The 19,857-nt window shown below is 41.6% G+C and overlaps 1 protein-coding gene across 4 annotated transcripts in view; it reads left to right on the top strand.

Moving 5' to 3' along the window:
- The first annotated feature begins 700 nt into the window (after positions 1 to 700).
- ZBTB10 (zinc finger and BTB domain containing 10) overlaps positions 701 to 19,857 on the top strand; it is a 42,290-nt gene continuing 23,133 nt past the window's right edge. For 2 of the 4 annotated variants that reach the window (XM_025395010.1, XM_025395011.1), the window contains exons 1-2: positions 2,355 to 3,924; positions 16,309 to 17,197. In XM_025395010.1, the coding sequence (XP_025250795.1) occupies positions 2,953 to 3,924; positions 16,309 to 17,197 (1,861 nt within the window). In that variant the 5' untranslated portion in view covers positions 2,355 to 2,952. Of the gene's footprint in view, positions 2,027 to 2,354; positions 3,925 to 16,308; positions 17,198 to 19,857 lie in introns of those variants that run through there. The other 2 variants (XM_025395013.1, XM_025395012.1) reach the window with 2 other exon arrangements.

The following is a 19,857-nucleotide window of genomic DNA, read 5'->3' on the forward strand; positions in this document are numbered from 1 at the left end:
AGCCACTGTGCCCAGCAAAATAAAAATTCTTAAGTCCATTTTCATTTCGCATCACCTTGATCCTAGATAAGTAATTAACTTCAGTAACTTTTCCCTGTTTTTATGGGGGTGGAGGCTGTGGTGATTAAAATATAATAAATGTATTTATTTTCAAAATGTCTAGAATGAAAAAAAAACCCACGCATTAAAAACAGAGCACAAGTATTATTATAGCATTCTTCCATATGTGGCACATATTATATACAGCTTCACTAGACAGAGTTCTCTTATTTCTGAAGGGTAAAAACTCCATCGTCTTAAACCTCTCAGCAGCTAAAACAAAGCAGGACAAAACAAAACAAAACAAAAAACCCTACAACTGTACTCACCTGAGGAAATGCATCAGAATTTCAATCTCTTGAGCACTGGTGGCCAAGTGACAATATGTTTATTACTGGAAAAATACTCAAAGCCAAAATCCTTTTGTGGCAGGGTAGTACTGTCATTCTTTACATTAAAATTACCTATAGTCTATAAGATAGAACCAATGTTTTTTGTTTGATACACAACACTGCCAATCAACACAGGTACTAAAAATTACAGTGAATCAAGTGAATGTTGCTTTGAATAAATCTATACAATCAGTATGAGTCTGGATGTGGATTCATGTGTTTAGTCCATTTAAAAAATATTAAGGAAAACGGCCTTTTATAATATGTTTGAGAAGACTTCTTTATTTAAATATTTATTTATTTTTAAAAGACTAGTCAAGTGGAAGTGGGGAAAGAGTGCACAAAGGGAAACCAACTGTGAATAACCAATTGAGACAATTCACTACCTTGGGACCAGCCAAAGCTTGCTTTTTAAAGTAACCTTGAAATACATACCATATTCCATATTATACAAAGCTTTACATATTGCTCTTAGTTTTGAAATAGAAAAAAACTTTTTGAAGAGAGTAAGAATCATAAAACTAGAAGGTCTAAAAATTGTAACACTTCCTCTTCATAAAACATATATAACTTTATTTACATTAATATATTATTTGAGGTTCACGCCTTTAACATAACCCCATTAGATAATCTATAACTGTAAAGAGTTCATGTATATTTCTCATTTTCTGCACATATGTATTAATGTAAAACATCTGCCCTGCCATATTCTTTTTTAGTCAACAATTATCTTGAGCATTTTATTAGTTTGTGATTCACCTTCTAATACATATGTTGCTTAAGAGTAAAAAGCCCCTCCATAACTTTAAAACACCTTTTTTTTAACCTGAAATAGGCTTAAATTCTCACGTTGTCAGATGAGTCTTAACACTTTAGTATTTGCTAAATTTAGCCTACTAAGATTTTTTTAAAGGAGCATAAGGGCCCTAAATTGGAAAAACAAAAAAAAAAAAACTCTCCTACGATAATTGTGGGATTTCATTTCCAGTTCATTCTGTTGGAATCAATCTGAATTCCATGTAATGTAAACAGTTCAAAAAGTCTTAAAAATGAATTGTTGACTTTAAACAATCTTCGGAGCCGCTCACAATGTCCGTAGAAGCAGACTCCTCCCCGCTCCTGGGGAAAACCCTGCCTAATATTTATAACGTTATGACATACTGTAATACTCACAAGGTGGTTGTAGAAGTATAAACACGACTGGAGTTATCTGATTGGCTGCTGGTGATGTAACACCCATGTCAATACTTCCCAGTGAACGCACGTGTTCGACCTTTTATTTAAATTTCCATTTCATCACAGCAATAAGACACTCGGGGCGGTGCATTTTCTGTGAAATGATTATTGCCCTGGGCCCGAGGTGCTGCCTCGCACAATGCATCAGAGGAGGTTGTGTCCGTGGTCGTAACCTCCTCGCGTGAAAGGCACCGCCTGGTCCAGTCTTTGTGAAGGAACAAAATAAGTTCACTTCCTTGGGCACCGCCACCCACCCTCAGCAAATGACAAGGCTGGAGCGCAGCTCCCACCGCACAGTTATTTGCAAAGTCCCAGGTGAACTCGTGGCGAGAGAAGGAAAATGCGCGTCCCGGGCGCGGGTAGGTGCGTGTGGGCAGCGGGGAGGCGGCCAGACCCTGACACTCGCCAGCTGTTTGTCCTCCGCGTAGCCCGGCCCCGGCCGCACACGCCCGCCCCCTCCCTGAGACCCCCAACCCGCCGCCCGGCCTTTTGTCCCCCGCCCCTCGGCCGACTTCCTTCCCAGCGGCCGCACCCCCGCCCCCAGGCCGGAGGCGCGGCCCAGCCCCTTTCCTGGTCCCCTGGCGCCCCCACCCCACCCCAGCCCAGCCCCAAGCCCAGCCCCCCTCCCCCAGCCCGGCCCCCACCCTTTCCCCCTCCAGCGGTTACTGCTACCCCGGTGCATTGTGGGCGCACGGTCCGTTGTTCATTTGCCATTCGACCTCCGCCAGGGCCTGGTCGGACGGAAACGCTCCGCCGGCTTTATTGTCGCTTCGTTATGTGGCGGAGCCGAGCAGCTTAGCGTGCCTCTCACCCTCAGCGCCTGCGAAGCCGGCGACGGCGTCGGGACTCCTCGGCGCGCGGAGGAAGGATATCTGTGTGGAGGGTCGGTGTGTGCGCGCGGCTTTAAAGAGGGGGCAGCGAAGGGTCTCCCCGCACTCCGCCGCTCAACTTCGAAGGCCTCGCTTGCCCCCGGCTCGCTCCTCACCTCTCCGCCGCCCGCCCCCTTCTCCGCGCGGGACGCTGCCCGGAGCGCGGCGGGGCGGGGGTGGAGGACGAGAGAGCGGCCGGAGGCGTCGGCCCGGCAGCGGCAGCGGACGCGTGCGACAGCCCCGGGAGCGAGCGCGAGCCGGGCTGCCGGGCGAGAGGGCGAGGCCGAGCCCCGCGAGACCGGAACGCCGGGGGCGGGGGCGGGGGCGAGACAGAGGGGGAGCCGCGGGGAGCGCGCGGGACGCGGCCCGAGGCCGTGCGCGAGCCGGGGCACCGGGCGGCGGCGGCGGCGCGCGCCATGTCGTTCAGTGAAATGAACCGCAGGACGCTGGCGTTCCGAGGAGGCGGGTTGGTCACCGCTAGCGGCGGCGGCTCCACGAACAATAACGCTGGCGGGGAGGCCTCAGCTTGGCCTCCGCAGCCCCAGCCGAGACAGCCCCCGCCGCCAGCGCCGCCCGCGCTTCAGCAGCCTAATGGGCGGGGGGCCGACGAGGAAGTGGAATTGGAGGGCCTGGAGCCCCAAGACCTGGAGGCCTCCGCCGGGGCGGTCGCCGGCGGCGCCGAGGAAGCCAAGGAGTTGCTGCTCCCCCAAGACGCGGGCGGCCCCACCTCGCTTGGCGGCGGTGGCGCGGGGGGCCCCCTGCTAGCGGAAAGGAACCGTCGGACTCTGGCCTTCCGAGGCGGCGGCGGGGGTCTCGGCAACAATGGCAGTAGCCGCGGCCGCCCCGAGACCTCGGCGTGGCCCCTGAGGCATTTCAATGGGCGAGGGCCGGCGACTGTGGATCTGGAGCTGGACGCGCTGGAGGGGAAGGAGTTGATGCAGGACGGCGCGTCCCTGAGCGACAGCACCGAGGACGAGGAGGAGGGGGCGAGCCTGGGCGACGGCAGCGGGGCGGAAGGCGGCAGCTGCAGCAGCAGCAGGCGGTCGGGCGGCGATGGCGGGGACGAAGTGGAGGGCAGTGGTCTGGGAGCTGGCGAAGGAGAGACTGTCCAGCACTTCCCGCTCGCGCGGCCCAAGTCTCTAATGCAGAAGCTCCAATGTTCCTTCCAGACCTCCTGGCTCAAGGACTTTCCCTGGCTGCGCTATTCCAAGGATACTGGTCTTATGTCTTGCGGTTGGTGCCAAAAGACCCCTGCAGATGGGGGAAGCGTGGACCTTCCCCAAGTGGGGCATGATGAGCTTTCGCGAGGGACCCGCAACTACAAGAAAACCCTCCTCCTGAGGCACCACGTCTCTACCGAGCACAAACTCCACGAAGCCAACGCCCAGGTACAGTATATCCTGCTCCTACTTTTTTGAGATCTTTTAGGGAAAGGTTTATCAGCATTCCCTTCCCCCCACCCCCCCCCAAAAAATCTCAAAACCATTTTCTTGGGTGAAGACATCGTTCTAGTTGAGAGGTGCGGGAAGCTTACGCGTGGGGGTTGAGAAAGCCTGGGAACAAGTTTTGAAAAGTTCTGTGTGTTGTGGGGGGAAGGGGATGGAATGACAATTGTCTTGTCGTAGCGCTGGATTTTTTTTTTTTTTTTTATGACTCAGATTTCTTATCAGATTGAATCAAAAAGAAAGTGAGGTTGAAGGTTTTAACCTAAAAGGCTGACTTTGCGGTAAAAAAAAATTTATTAGCTGTGATTTTAGAGAAGCTGCTCTGTGCTCACAGACGTTTAGTGTGCTGGTCGAAGTCAAATCGGGCAACTCTTTGAAGAGTGGATTAAACAGTTTTCCTTTACCTTTAAGGCTGCCCCTTTCGGGAAAACGTCCAGCCGGAAACATTCTTTATATGAGATCAAGATAATGTGAAGTATGAGAGAGTATGTAAATGTAGAGAATGCTATTTGGAACTCCTTGCTCTTGTGTATAATTTTACTAAATTAATCTCTGTTGAACTTTCTTACCAAGGCCTGGTTTTGGTAAATTATTGTAGTTTTTACTTGTTTACTCAGATTTCTGTGCTGAGATTTTTTTCGTGCTGTTCCTTTTCAGAAAGATTTTTAAATGCAGCTTACAATTAAGTACTTTAAACTTAGCATTAGAAATGTTTAATGTGTAGTTATTTGTATCAAGTAGTGGATTTGGATTGGTAGGGAATTTATTTACCAAACACCGTGAAAGTGCTTACAAAAAGTAAGCTGTACTTTAGTTCTTAGTCCTTGTTTTAACATTTCCAGTCTAAAGATAGTAAGCCTTACTATTTTAATAATCTGTATTCAAGCCAAACAGATGTTGATCAGTCCTCACTTTTTGACTTTAAGGCAACCTGTGGTGGTAGATGGAATTCATTCTTTCGTGTTGGTAGCCAGTCGTTGATTTTATAAAGTTAGCTCTCAGATAGTAGTCTGTTTATTGGAATGATTCTCCTGTTCAGCGCACTTACCGTGGGTTAATTAGGCGCACCAGTAACCCACAGACACAGCACCCATGTTTCTCAGAAGTTAGGGCTTTAACTTTAAAGCACAGGGTAATTTCCCCGCCCCCGCCCCAGTGGACAATGTAGTAGGGTTCTTGTTGTTGTTGTTTTGCACACATTTTAGTTGCCTAAGCCCTAGAAGGAAGGTCATTTAACGATACAAGGCTGAGAAAGGTTAAGTAAATTGTCCTAAGAGTCTAGGGTGACCCAACTGAGGCTAGAGCCTGTAAGGAATGTCGTAATGGAAAAAGAATGGATTTGGAGTGAATCTGGGTTCAGATCTCAACTTTCTGCAATTAACTAGCTTTGTGAGCTTGGGCAATAGAGTGAAATGGAACTAACAGTTCCTTGTCTTTCGTGTGCCAAACACATTTATTCTGCAAAGTATTTATTTTTTGTTCCCATTTTACAGAAGAGGAATCTAAAGCCTTAAAGGGTTAAGTAACATTCCTGAAGTTAAGTAGTAAGATGATGGAGTTGCAGGGGACTTGTGAAAATGGAAGTTTAATTTTCCAAATAGAGCTAGGTTGGTTACTTAGAAAATGTTAAATGGGATGAATTTTCTTTTCTTTTTTTTTTTTTTTTTGAGACGGAGTCTCACTCTGTGGCCCGGGCTGGAGTGCAGTGGCGCGATCTCGGCTCACTGCAAGCTTCGCCTCCCAGGTTCATGCCATTCTCCTGCCTCAGCCTCCCGAATAGCTGGGACTACAGGCGCCCGCCACCTCGCCCGGCTAGTTTTTTGTATTTTTTTAGTAGAGACGGGGTTTCACTGGGTTAGCCAGGATGGTCTCGATCTCCTGACCTCATGATCCGCCCGTCTCGGCCTCCTAAAGTGCTGGGATTACAGGCTTGAGCCACCGCGCCCGGCCGGGATGAATTTTCTTAATCTGCTATGGACCAATTATTCTATCAGCATAGACTCTCCCTGCAGGTAAATCTGAATGGGAATGCAAATTATAATTAGCTCCTTTAGTGAACCTGAAATCAGAAGAAGGGGCGTCAGTTGGATAACCTTAAGTTAGCCTCAGCCTGGGTGTATTCTCCTCTGGGTATATATCTTTGTCTTGGAATTCCTAGGAAAAACCTTTCTAAACTTGAACTGAACTATGAGTCTCTTCCTGTTCACTCCTTTAAATTCCCCCATCAGTGCAATCTGCAGGCCATCTCCTTTCTTTGGGACGTTCTATACAATATGCATATATTAAGGACTACAGTTTTAGTAAGTCCTGTGTGTCCTAAGGTTATATATTAGTCTCCTTGATTGGATTTTGAGTGTTTTCACTTTGAATTGATCCTAATCATTTCTTAGTTTCGTTATAACTAATCTTGAGGGGATATCTCATTATCAACCCCAGGTACCAGCTGTATAAATATCTCTTTGTCTTAACTTGAGTGACAGGTTCCTCATCTGTTTTACTCTTTTTGGAGACTGCAATCATTTTTTTTCCCCGTTCTTCTGCCGTCTCCAATTACCTGTAGGAGGCACTATAACACAACACGTAATGTAAGCGCCTACATGGCTTAAGGTCAGAGGACTTTGCTCCTAAATCTCTACTTTTTTGGGCAGGCAAATTAGTTAACTTTTAGTTTCCATATGTATGCAAAGTATGTGTGCCAGCATAAAACCACTTAGTGCTGTTATTTTTTTTCTTTTTTTTTTTTTTTGGAGACGGAGTCTCACGCTGTCGCCCAGGCTGGAGTGCAGTGGCCGGATCTCAGCTCACTGCAAGCTCCGCCTCCCGGGTTCACGCCATTCTCCGGCCTCAGCCTCCCGAGTAGCTGGGACTACAGGCGCTGCCACCTCGCCCGGCTATTTTTTGTATTTCTTAGTAGAGACGGGGTTTCACTGTGTTAGCCAGGATGGTCTCGATCTCCTGACCTCGTGATCCGCCCATCTTGGCCTCCCAAAGTGCTGGGATTACAGGCTTGAGCCACCGCGCCCGGCCAGTGCTGTTATTTATTATCATTATTACCTTTTTGTTTTGTTTTTTTGAGGCAGTGACTCCATTGCCCAGGCTGGAGTGCAGTGGTGAGATCAAGGCTCACTGCAGCCTCCTGGGCTCAGGCATCCTCCCGAGTAGCTAGAACTACAGGTGCACGCCACCATTCCTGGCTAGTTTTTAAGTTTTTTTTTTTTTTTTTTTTTTTTGTAGAAACGGGGGTCTCACTATGTTGCCCAGGCTGGTCTCAGACTTCTCGGCTCAAGCAGTTTTCCCACCTTGACCTCCCCAAAATGCTGGGATTACAGGTGTGAGCCACTGAACCTGGCCATTATTACTTATTTTGATCACCAGTCAGTTCTCCTTTTTTATACCTTCAGAGACTTTGTGGCCATCAGGTTCTTTGAACATTCTGAGCCTATTTCTCATACATGAAATTTTTCTCAGCTTCACAAAGGCACTCTTGAATATCTTGTCTTAAAAACCTGGAAATGAGAGTTCTAGAATTCTTCAGGCAAGAAATCAGTTTGAGTCTAAGAGTACTAAACTCCTATTTTCCCCATTATTTCTCAGAGTCCTGTTTCTGAGAGGAATTTGGCCACATCTTAACACAGTCATGTACTGCATAACATTTTCAAGGATGGACTGCATATATGATAATGGTCCCAAAAAGACTACAGTGGAGCTGAAAAATTACTATCACCTAGTAATACCGTAAAGTTGTAGTGCACTTTGTTTTGTAATCCCAGCAGATCAGGAGGCGGAGGTGGGTGGATCACTTGAGGTCAGGAGTTCGAGACCAGCTTGACCAACGTAGTGAAACCCTGTCTCTGCTTAGTGTAGCCTAAGTGTACGGTGCTCATAAAATCTACAGCACTGTATAGTAATATCCTAGGCCTTTCATTCAGTCACCACTCACTGACTTACCCCAGAGCAGCTTCCAGTCATGTCAGCTCTGTTCATGGTGAGTGCCCTATAAGGTGTGCCATATTTTTACTGTACCTTTTTCATGTTTAGATAGATTAGATACACAAATACAATTGTGTATACAATTTAGACAAATAAATACAATTTAGACAAATACAATTGTCTAAAGTATTCATTACAGTAACATAATGTACAGGTTTGTAGTCTGGGAGCAATAGGCCTGACCATATAGCCTAGGTGTGTAATAGGTTATACCATCTAGGTTTGTGTATACTGTGACATTTGCACAGTGACAAAATCGATGCATCTCTCAGATCATATCCCTGTCGTTAAGTGATGCATAACTGTATGTCATGAAAGGTGACTTTTCTCTAAGTAAGAAAAGTATCTTTTTGTTAATCCCTTGGTAGTGACCAAAAAGTTAATTCTTCTGTTAATTGGACCTTGGTTATTGTGGACTATTTGTGGGAGAGTCTTTTAAAACATGTTTTCTGAGTCTGTGTTTTGAGCCTTCCATTTCAGAGGTGTCCCTGTATTTATAAGGATATGAGGGACAATTAATAGTTTAATTTTAAGTAACAATTGACTATATGATCAGAGTTAGGTTTAATGATTAGCTCATTCAGTATCTGACCATTGGCTCAGAAGACTTTAAAATTAAGTGATTACCACTTATTCTTGGTCTAGACCACTTTCTACCCAATTGTGAAATTTTCGTAGCCTAAAGCACACGTCCTGTCAACTCTTCCCAGGAGAAACAGGCACCCAAATGTATTATTGTTGTAAATTTAGTTAACGTTTATAGAAACTAAGTAATGAATTCAGACCAGTGATCTGATTGAACTATCTAGTTGGAATATATTGATGTCAGTAGCTGAGCAAACGAAGACTATAAGGCAGATCTATCAGCCTAATTTGTTTTTGGCAGAAATAAGGGCCAACGTTGATTGGTTGGTTGGTTGGTTAGTTGGTTGGTTTTTAACACTTTTGGAAGAAAGTCTGAAAGATCTTTCACTGAGGAAAAATCAATTAGAGTTGAGCCTGTAACCCATTCAATTCCATTGTTTATTATTTATATATTTTACATTATTTATAATTTATTAATTCTTTGTGTTTTATTCAGTAACAGCTAGTACATAGCGCTTATGCTTTTCAAACTTTTGTTAGCAGTGTTTGACTATACCTTATTGTGTACCTAGGATTAGCTTCCTTCTCCATCTTAAGTTTAGCTGTGTTAGGTTGATGCAAAGCACTGGAGATAAAAATCTGTAAATAAAACATTCATTCTCTCTGCCCTCAAGGAACTTGTAGTTTAGTAAGGAGAGATAGGACTGAAAAAAGACGCAGATACCATGGTAGCAGTGTATAATCAGGGTACATTGAAGATTTTTTTTTTTTTTTTTTTTTTTTTTTTTTTGAGACGGGGTCTCACTCTGTCACCCAGGCTGGAGTGCAGTGGTGTGATCTTGGCTCACTGCAACCTCCGCCTCCTGGGTTCAAGCGATTCTTCTCCCTCAACCTCCTGATTAGCTGGAACTACAGGCACATGCCACCATACTAGGCTAATTTTTGTATTTCTAGTAGAGACAGGGTTTCAGTATGTTGGCCAGGATGGTCGCTATCTCCTGACCTCGTGATCTGCCCACCTAGGCCTCCCAGTGCTGGGATTACAAGCGTGAGCCACACGCCCGGCCTGAAGATTCTTAAGGAAGGGAGTGATCAGTTCTACCTGCAAAGGTTGGAAGAAACTTGTACAACTGACTCTTGAATTTTAATTGCATTTAATTAATAGGTGTTGACCAGGGTGGGGAGGGCATTTAGGCAGTGCAGTTAGAAACAGCCTGAGGAGGCGCCAGGCATGGTGGTTCACGCCTGTAATGCCAGCACTTTGGGAGGCCGAGGTGGGTGGATCACTTGAGGTCAGGACTTTGAGACCAGCCTGACCAATATGGTGAAACCCTGTCTCTACTAAAAATACAAACATTAGCCAGGTGTGGTGGCGGTTGCCTGTAATCCCAGCTACTCAGGAGGCTGAGGCAGGAGAATCGCTGGAACCTAGGAAGCACCCCACTGTACTCCAACCGGGGCGACAAGTGAGACTGTGCCTCAGAACACACACACACACAGCCTGAGGAAAGTGAAGAATGGTATTTTAGAGAAAGGAGAGTTTGGTTGCTGTGCAGGATGAAAAATCAAGTTTGAACAGTAAGGTCATGGAGGATCTCCTGTCGTGCTGAAAACATTAAATTTTATTCTCTTGACAAATGGGCAACAATAGCAGTTTTAAGCGGGGGAGAATCATTATCAAATGTGTATGCATTGCCATCCAGAGACACCTACGTAGTATGTATGTGGGCTTAGAGTTTGAGGAGAGAACTGGTTGGCAGGCTGTTATAATAACCTGAACAGGCCAGGCGCAGTGGCTCACACTTGTAATCCCAACACTTTGGGAGGCCGGGGCGGGGGGGGGGTTGGGGGGGGTGGATCACCTGAGGTCGGGAGTTCGAGACCAACCTGACCAACATGGAGAAACCCCATCTCTAATTAAAATAAATAAATAAATAATACAAAATTAGCCAGGCATGGTGGCGTGTACCTATAATCCCAGCTGCTCAGGAGGCTGAGGCAGGAGAATCGCTTGAACGCAGGAGGCAGAGGTTGCAGTGAGCCGAGATCATACCCTTGCACTGCACCTTGGGCAACAAGAGTAAAACTCCATCTCAAAAATAAAAAAATACCTGAATAACCATAGTCTGTCTGCTCCCTAACACTTACAGGATTAGAATTTCTGGGGATAGTACTTAAGCTACCAGAGAGGATGCCATCACTCAAAGATTCAGAGATGATCAGAAAACTACAAAAGAGACCACCTTGTCTTTTTCTCTACCAACTATTATAATTTGTCATTGCCACTAGCATGTATTTGTTTGGCATCACACTTGCTATGGCCTTGTCTTCCTTCGATAAAATGAATTTATTCTAAAATTTGGAAGTAGAAATTACTGTTTTTGTTCTTTTAGTATATTCCAGTGAATTGCTGCAGAGTAATGAAGATTTTGATGTTTTCATTGCTTTTAGTTTACCCTTGAATGATTGTGTTTCAAATGTCTTTTTTGCTAATTCAGTTATTGGAAAAGGGCTGTAATTGAGTACGGTAGTAAATACTAATTGCTTGTTTCTTTAGTTGAATAATATTTTCCTATCATTTATGGATTGACTACAGGTGTGTTGTTTGACTTTCTATTACTTGCAACTGAAGTTAGCCTCTCTTCCTCTATTCCCACGAAAGTGTAGGAGACTGGGTGATGGTCTTGTATTCTCTACAAGTTGGTGGCATTGTTTAGGCCGCAAGCTAGAATGCTGATGACCCTATGATTCTCTCCCTCCACCCCTTATATCTGTTTTATCATGCAAGTTCTGATGATTTTTAGACTATTTTTGTAGGCTCTGCTTGACACCTCATTGACATCTATCTTCTCTAATTAAGGTCTTTTTTTTCTTGTAAGTATGTTGTGCTGTTCACAGTAGCTTTCCAGAGGGTACATGGCTCACACCTGTAATCTTATCTCTTTGGGAGGCCGAAGTGGGAGAATTGCTTGAGTCCAGGAGTTTGCCACCAGCCTGGGCAACACAGGGAGACTCTTATCTCTACAAAAAATTTGAAAAATAAAATAACTGGGCATGGTGGCACACACCTTATAGTCCCAGCTACTTGGGAGGCTGAGACAGGAGGATCCCTTGAACTCAGGAGGTTGAGGGTACAATGAGCCATGATCTAACCACTGCACTCCTGCCTGGGTGACAGAGTGACACTGTTTCAAAAAAAAGGAAAATTAGCTTTCCAACTGGTCACGGTATCTGTAGTCTTCTTTCCCTGATAATAAATCTCTACCTTGCTGCCATAGTCATCTCTTCTCTTTGTTATTTCAATTATATCACTGCTTCTGAAAACTCTGTAAGGTGCCAATAGCAATGGTTCTAATATTTGGGAGGGGGAAGGGGGTTCACATCTTTTTTTTTTCTTTTTTTTTTTTTTTTTTAGAGATAGGGTTTTGCTATGTTGACTGGACTGGTCTTGAACTCCTGGCTACCAGCCATCCTGTCGCCTTCCAGAGTGCTGGGATTACATGTCCCTCTTTATAATCTGGTCAAAATGGATGGACATTTACCTCTGAAATGTGCCCAAGTGCATATTTGCATTCCATAGGGCTGTTTAGAAAATCACGTTGAAATTCTTTTACAAATCTGAACTTTTGAGGATGCTATAGACCATCTTATGTTTTTTTAAATGCTGGATTTTTTTTGTTGTTTTGTTTTGTTTTTAATGCTGTTTCATTTACTTGAAGTGCTCATCCACCCATCCCACTCTTGGATCCTTTAAGCTCTGCTCAGGTCTTGTTTCTTCCAAAAAGCATCCCCATACTTTAAAAACAAAAAACTGGATTAGATACACCTGCTTTCTGCTCTTACACCACCTTAAGAGTCTTACCCACTAACAGTAACTTCAAATTAGCAACTGAATCATTTTGGTTCCCAGTGTAGACCCAGGCCAAAGTAGGCATTCATTTAATGCTTATTAAATAAATGCGTAAAGTTAGGACTGTTCAAGCATTTTCGTTTGAGTAAAATATTTACTATTTTGTAGCCTATGTTCTTTAAATATTGAACATCTAGATAATAGGTTATGAGGATTTTAATAAATGGACACTTATCTATGTTTTCTAAATTTTAAAAGACTTGATATTGAGGTCTCATCCAGACTAAAGTTTTACTAATGGGCATCTTCACAAATGAAAAAATTCAAGATTTCGTATTTAGCTCTGAATGTCTGTTTCTTTAAAATCTCCTTGTTTAGCCAGTTTAGACTATAATGTCAGGGCTAATTGTGTTGTCCTTTTTGGGAGAGAGGTTAGAAAAGGTCACTACATTTGAAAAGACCAGTTGTGGATATAGTAATTTTTTTTAAACTTATCAGTGATATCTGATGTTATCGGTATACTAAAAGTGGACATAGAACATTAAAGAAGGATCTAAAGACGCAAAGAATACCTGGAGTTATTAGGGACCTATTTAAGATTTTGTCTCTGGCACTAAGAATTTATTAATTTGTTGAGTTCAGCAAATAATATTGGCAGTTTTTTAGTGCTTTGTACTTATTTAGCTCTTTTACCCAAATCCTTTAATAATAATCTCCTTAGAGAGTACACGTACTCTTGGAAATGATTCATTTTTTTGAAGGGCATATTTATTTGTGTGGTTTTTGTTTTGTTTTTTTTTTTTGAAGGGCATATTTAATAGCTGCTGCAGACATATGGAATAGTGCTTTAATCAGTGGTAAACAAGAAATTGCTGTTACTGGTTATAAAAGCAAGCGACATTAATGTTCTTGTACCGTAGTAATGAGAAAAAAAAATAGTGATTGAATAGTGTTTAATTTGTACAGTTTGTGTCAGAGTAGAATGGGCAGATATTTTGATGGATAGGCTTTTGTCTTAGTTACTTCTAAAAATTAGAACATCTGGTATGGTAAAGGCAGAGAATCTTAGCAATTGGCACTGGCCCAGAAAATTCAGAGTGCAGTGACCATAGCCTATTATGACTGCTACAATAGGCATAGCCACCTCCTGAAGTGTTTTCAACTGTTTGATATATGAACTTTAGGCAGTTCTTGACTTGTGCATGCTGATTCACTGCTTTCACAAACACTTCATGGGTATATGCTGCCAGATATTCAGTGTTGAAAATTTTGCTTCTTCCAAATATTCATACAATATTCATACTTTTACTGTAATATATAGTAGATGGAACATTGAACCACATGAGCTTGGGTTCAGGTACAGCTTGTGTAACAAAGCTTAGTGTTGGGCCTGCATCAAAGCAAGATTCTTCCCCCTTATTTGGAATTTCTGTAGAGAGCATAGGCAAAAAAATTGACTCAGTCTCAAAAGGGAAACCAAGTAAACAGAATGATGCTTTTATAGAAAGTTACATTGTCCAAGTAATTGTTATAGGTGTTTTCAGTATCACTCTTTACATTTTCACACAAGTAGTAAATCGTTTCTTTCCTCTTTGCTACATATGAACTTTCACAACATACTGTTTTTTTTTTTTTAAAGCAAGTATTTGCAACAATCCAATACAACATACTGGTTTAATACAAAAGCTTAGGTTAACTAAGTCTCATTATTACGTTACTTCCTTTCTGCTGTTCCCCAAAAACAAAAATAAGGGTATTACTCATGAATGGACTTGTTCTGATTCCTCTATCTGTGACTTAACAGTTTTTGCAGAATTGGATGTTTTGGTAGGAGGAGAAAATACCTAATTTAGAGCATGGAACATTATTATATGGTGGGGGGGCATGGGTGGGAGTTTTTTGGTAAAAGGGCATTACGCACTTGGTACCAGAAGGGAACGGGAAGGTTGCCAAGGAATCATCGAAAATGAGGAAATTTCTCTACTTTGTGTGCTTCATTCTGAAGTGATCATATACTCCAGATTCGCAGGGTTTTTCATACTATTCTATTTTCACAGTGAAACAGTTGAAGTGTGTCCTGGAATCTTTTTTTTTTTCTTTTTGAGCCAGGATCTTAGTCTGTTGCCCAAACTGGAGTGCAGTGATGCGATCTTGGCTCACCGCAACCTCTGCCTCAGCCTCCCAAGTAGCTGGGATTACAGGCACACCCCACTACTGCCCAGCTAATGTTTGTATTTTTAGTAGAGATGGAGTTTGGGGTTTCACCATGTTGGCCAGAGTAGTCTTGAACTCCTGACCTCAAATGATCCACCCGCCTTAGCCTCTCAAGCTGCTGGGATTACAGGCGTGAGCCACCGCACCTGGCTGTGTCCTGGAATATTAATATTTTGGTTCTTTCAGTTGACTTCTCATATGTGGGAGCAACACTATTAATTTTTAGATGGACTGAGTTAGTTTCAGAGAATTGAGATGACAGTGTGACAGTGTGTGTGGCCTCCTGTGACATGGACTCAAGTAAAGCTAAAATTTTTATGATTTAGCCATGCATGTGATTGCATTAAGTCACATTTTGTGATTGTTTAGGGATCCACCATTTAGGATATTGTTTGTGAGACTTCTTTTGCAGTCCTGTCATCTCTACACCACTTCCTCTCTTCTAAGCATGTCAGTCCTTTGAACCTGTTTACACTCTAGTATTTATTTCTCCACGTTTTTCTCCATGCTTGTAAAATCATAGATCCATGTATATGTGTATATATTTTATTATTTTATAGAAATGGTCTATGTTTAACTTAATATTTTGTGCGAAAGAATTGACACTTGAATAAGGTCAGTATTTTCAGTTATCTTTTCTACTAGAAATGGTCTAAGCAGTTTATCTCTTGGGAAAGAGATGATTACTTCAGTTGTTTAGCAAAGTGTGGAGGGGATATTTAATCAAAGTGCTGGAGGGGATATTCAGCTCTGCCTTGAGGGAGCTTACCCACCTAGTCACTGTATGAGGAAAGTCATAAAGTTTTAACTAACATTTGTAATACTGATTTATAGTTTAGGGAAAAGGCTCGGGGATAGTGACTTTCCAAGGATACGCAGTTAATAGCTGGTACAGACAGCATTCTGAATTCTAGCTCATACTCTTACGATTATATCACACAATTTTAATTGTGACTGCAAGTAGGTCTATAATGAATACCTGTATGATAAGAAGCAAAATTTATAAACATTTAGAATTTTGAATTCAGGAATTTTAATTTACCTTACAGTTTATAGTATTTATGACCCTAAAGAGATAAATTGTTTTGAAAGTTGATAGGAAATTATATAACTAGATATTCCTGCAGTTGAAGCAGATTTTCCCCTTAGGGTCTTACCTTTATCTCTAGTTAGATTTAATTAACTTCATTGACCTAAACTGTTTGATTTTAATGTTTGCCAAGACTTAAAATTTACCTTTTTATTAATGGTAGACAGGGTGATATGCCTAGCACAAAATATAACTTGGATAGTTTAAGTTCAATCAGGGGAGACTGCTGCTTTCCTATCAGAGATAAAGCAAACTCATTTGATTCCTATAAATGAAAGTTTCTTTTCTGAAGAAAATAATTGCTCTTTTTAATTTTAAGAAATTCTCAATTCATATTCTTAGCTTATATTTGAAAGATATAACATGATGAATGTTATTTTTAAAATGAAATCCTGCTGATCTTCAGTCAGATGTGTTGATTTTTTTTTAAAATAATAGCAGTGGGTTGCACCACCATTGTTCACTCTCTTTCTTGATTACTTACAGATTCATATATTTGATTATCGCTTTTTAAAAGCTTGATAATTGTTTTCCTTGGTTTGGGAGTTTTTTAAAAAGTCAATAGAGTTTAATACTAATGTTTTTTATCCAATTACAGGAGTCAGAAATACCATCAGAAGAGGGGTACTGTGACTTTAATAGTAGGCCAAATGAGAACTCTTATTGCTATCAACTTCTGCGACAACTAAATGAACAGAGAAAGAAAGGTATTCTTTGTGATGTCAGCATTGTGGTAAGCGGAAAAATCTTCAAAGCTCATAAGAACATCCTGGTTGCAGGCAGCCGTTTCTTTAAGACTTTATATTGCTTTTCAAACAAAGAAAGCCCTAACCAAAACAATACTACCCACTTAGATATTGCTGCAGTTCAAGGTTTTTCAGTCATCTTGGACTTCTTGTATTCTGGTAACCTGGTGCTCACAAGCCAAAATGCCATTGAAGTTATGACAGTGGCCAGCTATCTTCAGATGAGTGAAGTTGTTCAAACTTGCCGAAATTTCATTAAAGATGCCTTAAATATAAGCATTAAATCAGAAGCTCCAGAGTCTGTAGTTGTGGACTATAATAATAGAAAACCAGTTAATAGAGATGGTCTGTCTTCATCACGGGATCAAAAAATTGCCAGTTTTTGGGCAACACGGAATCTTACCAATTTGGCAAGCAATGTAAAGGTTGAAAATGATGGTTGTAATGTCGACGAGGGCCAAATAGAAAACTACCAAATGAATGACAGTAGTTGGGTCCAGGATGGATCTCCTGAAATGGCTGAAAATGAATGTGAAGGTCAAACAAAAGTGTTTATTTGGAATAATATGGGCTCCCAGGGAATTCAAGAGACTGGCAAAACAAGGAGGAAAAACCAAACTACAAAAAGATTTATTTATAATATTCCACCTAATAATGAAACGAATTTAGAAGATTGCTCAGTGATGCAGCCACCTGTTGCCTATCCAGAAGAAAATACACTACTCATCAAGGAAGAACCAGGTAAATATATATACAAAGATACTTCCTTGTTCATCTTAATTCTAGTTGGATATAACCTTGAAGTATATTTTTAATTGAATTATTTTAATTATAAAGTAATACTAAAGTTGTTTACAAAAGAAGAGGGGACATCATTCAAATGCATTACATATTTGGTATATTTTCTTTGTCTTTTTTCAACACATATATATGTGAGTTTATCAAAAGATGTATTAATAGCCAGGTATTGCATATATTGTTAAGGAACGTGGACTCTGCTGCATGTATAGGTCTTTGACTTTCCTCATTTTTAGCCTCTGTGCTCACTATTTTATACCCAGTGCTGGGAAAGATGGAATCTTTAGTTGTAATATATAATCACTTTGTTATTTCAGAGACCACCTTAACCTTTTTTATTTTATTTTTGGCTGTTAAAACATATTTAAGTGTTTCAAAGAATTTTGCCAATTATGAGATTATGGTATTCTAGTTTATTTAGGACTACTGTTCTTCTGTTTTTATTTATTTATTTATTTTTGAGTGGGAGTCTCACTCTGTAGCCCAGGCTGGAGTCTCACTGCAAACTCCACCTCCCGGGTTCAAGCAGTACTCCTACCTCAGCCTCCTGAGTAGCTGGAACTGCAGGTGCATGCCACCACACCCAGCTAATTTTTGTATTTTTAGTAGAGATGGCATTTCACCATGTTGTCCAGGCTGGTATCAAACCCCTAACCTCAGGTGATCCGCTTGCCTCAGCCTCTCAAAGTGCTGGTATTACAGGCATGAGTCACCACATCTGGCCTAGAGCAGCTGCTGTTCTGTTCTCACACTAGAAGCTATTTTGTTTGTCCACTGTCACCTGATTTTCATTCACCTTTGCATTAGTTGCAAAGCCTCTGAGGCCTTTCTCTTCAATATATTTCCCTCCAAAAGTTATATAGGAATCTTAGAGAATCACATTGATAGTGGGAATTTTTTTAAAAGAAGAAGACCGTTGTTAAGTCTTTAGTTTAATCTGACTGTGTGTATCTTTATTTGAAGAAGCTCAGTGGGTTTGAGGTTTCCTATGCATACCCGAGGCTTGTCCACCACTGTCATACATTATTTAATGCTTGTTTTTTTCACTTCAAAGCACCATAACTGTTCAGTGTCTAATTTACACGATGGTGGCCATTTGAGGATTGAGTATTTTCTGTTAAAGGAATCACTGTTTTTAGTTGCCAGAGGGCAAAATGCCATAGTAATCCTGTGAAATGTTCCTCTGGCTTTTTAGATTTGGGTTAGCTTTCAGAGGTAGGAGTGTGTGCGTGTGTGTGTGTGTGTGTGTGTGTGTGTGTGAGTGAAATTTTTACTGTGTGAAAATCAGCTAGTGTGTATATATAATGAATACTATTTGTTGATCTTTTTTCTTGTACTTTATATCAAGTTTTAACAATAAAATCCCCGAGACAATTTAGTTAAATAAAATATTAAGGGTAGATAGACTCCTTAGCCAGCACTTTGTTTTGTCTTAATTATATAGAAGACCTTGACAAATTTCTTATTAGAGCTACATTGTCTTCCTGCTGTATGGATTATTCCTATTTAACAGTATAGTGGGAACCCTGTAGTGTTTTTAAATACACATACTTTTCCTTAAAGAATAAATAAGATCTTTTGGGTGTAGTGGTTGTTTGATGGCAACAGCAGTAACCCCATTTAAAAAATTAATGCCACATATAATTGGAGTGATTTAAAGAAAAGCATTAATAATGAACTACAATGCATACTTTCAAAAATAATATTACTAGCAATTTTTATCAAGTATTTCCTAGCCATGGTTGTATCAATGGATTAGTTCTATCGTAAATTAATTAGTGGTGTAACATACTTTATCTCTTACGTCTGTGTGTTTTTGTTTTTGTTTTTTTTTAAATGGAGTCTCACTCTGTTTCCCAGGCTGGAGTGCAGTGGCACAATCTTGGTGCACTGCAACCACTGCCTCCCATGTTCAAGCGATTCTCCTACCTGAGCCTCCCAAGTAACTGGGATTACAGGCACATGCCACCATGCCTGGCTAATTTTTGTATTATTACTAGAGATGGGGTCTCACCATGTTGACCAAGCTGATCTCAAACTCCTGACCTCAAATCCACCCACCTCGGCCTCCCAACGTGTTGGGATTGCATGTGTGAGCCTCCGTGCCCAGCCATCTCTTAAAAAGGATCATTTTCATTTTGTTGTTACCAGTTTGGTATCCGAACCTTGCTTAACTCACAAATTTGGTTCTATCAGTGCCACCAATGTTGTTTGGTGGAAACAAAAATGGGTCTCGAGCATTATGGTTAGGGTAAAATATGATTTAGAGCCAAGGACTGGCGAATTTTTACTGTAAAGGGCTAAAACAGTAAAAAAAAAAAAAAAGACTTTCACCTTTGTTGGCCATAAAAATCAGCTCATCAACTCTGCCACTTGTGACATGAAAGCAGTCATTTGTAATATGTAAACAAATGAAGGTAGGTGTGTTCCAGTAAAACTTGCCAACCCTTTGTATATAGCAGTGGTTCTTAATCATGGCTATGCACATTGGGATCACTTGGGAGCATTACATACTGTAAGGGGTCTCTCTTCCTGTGGATTCCAGTTTAATTGGTATGGAATGTGGTTTGGATGTGGAATTTTTTTTAAGGTTCTATAGGTAA

This window comes from Theropithecus gelada, chromosome 8, assembly GCF_003255815.1.
Source record: "Theropithecus gelada isolate Dixy chromosome 8, Tgel_1.0, whole genome shotgun sequence".
Classification (NCBI taxonomy): domain Eukaryota; kingdom Metazoa; phylum Chordata; class Mammalia; order Primates; family Cercopithecidae; genus Theropithecus; species Theropithecus gelada.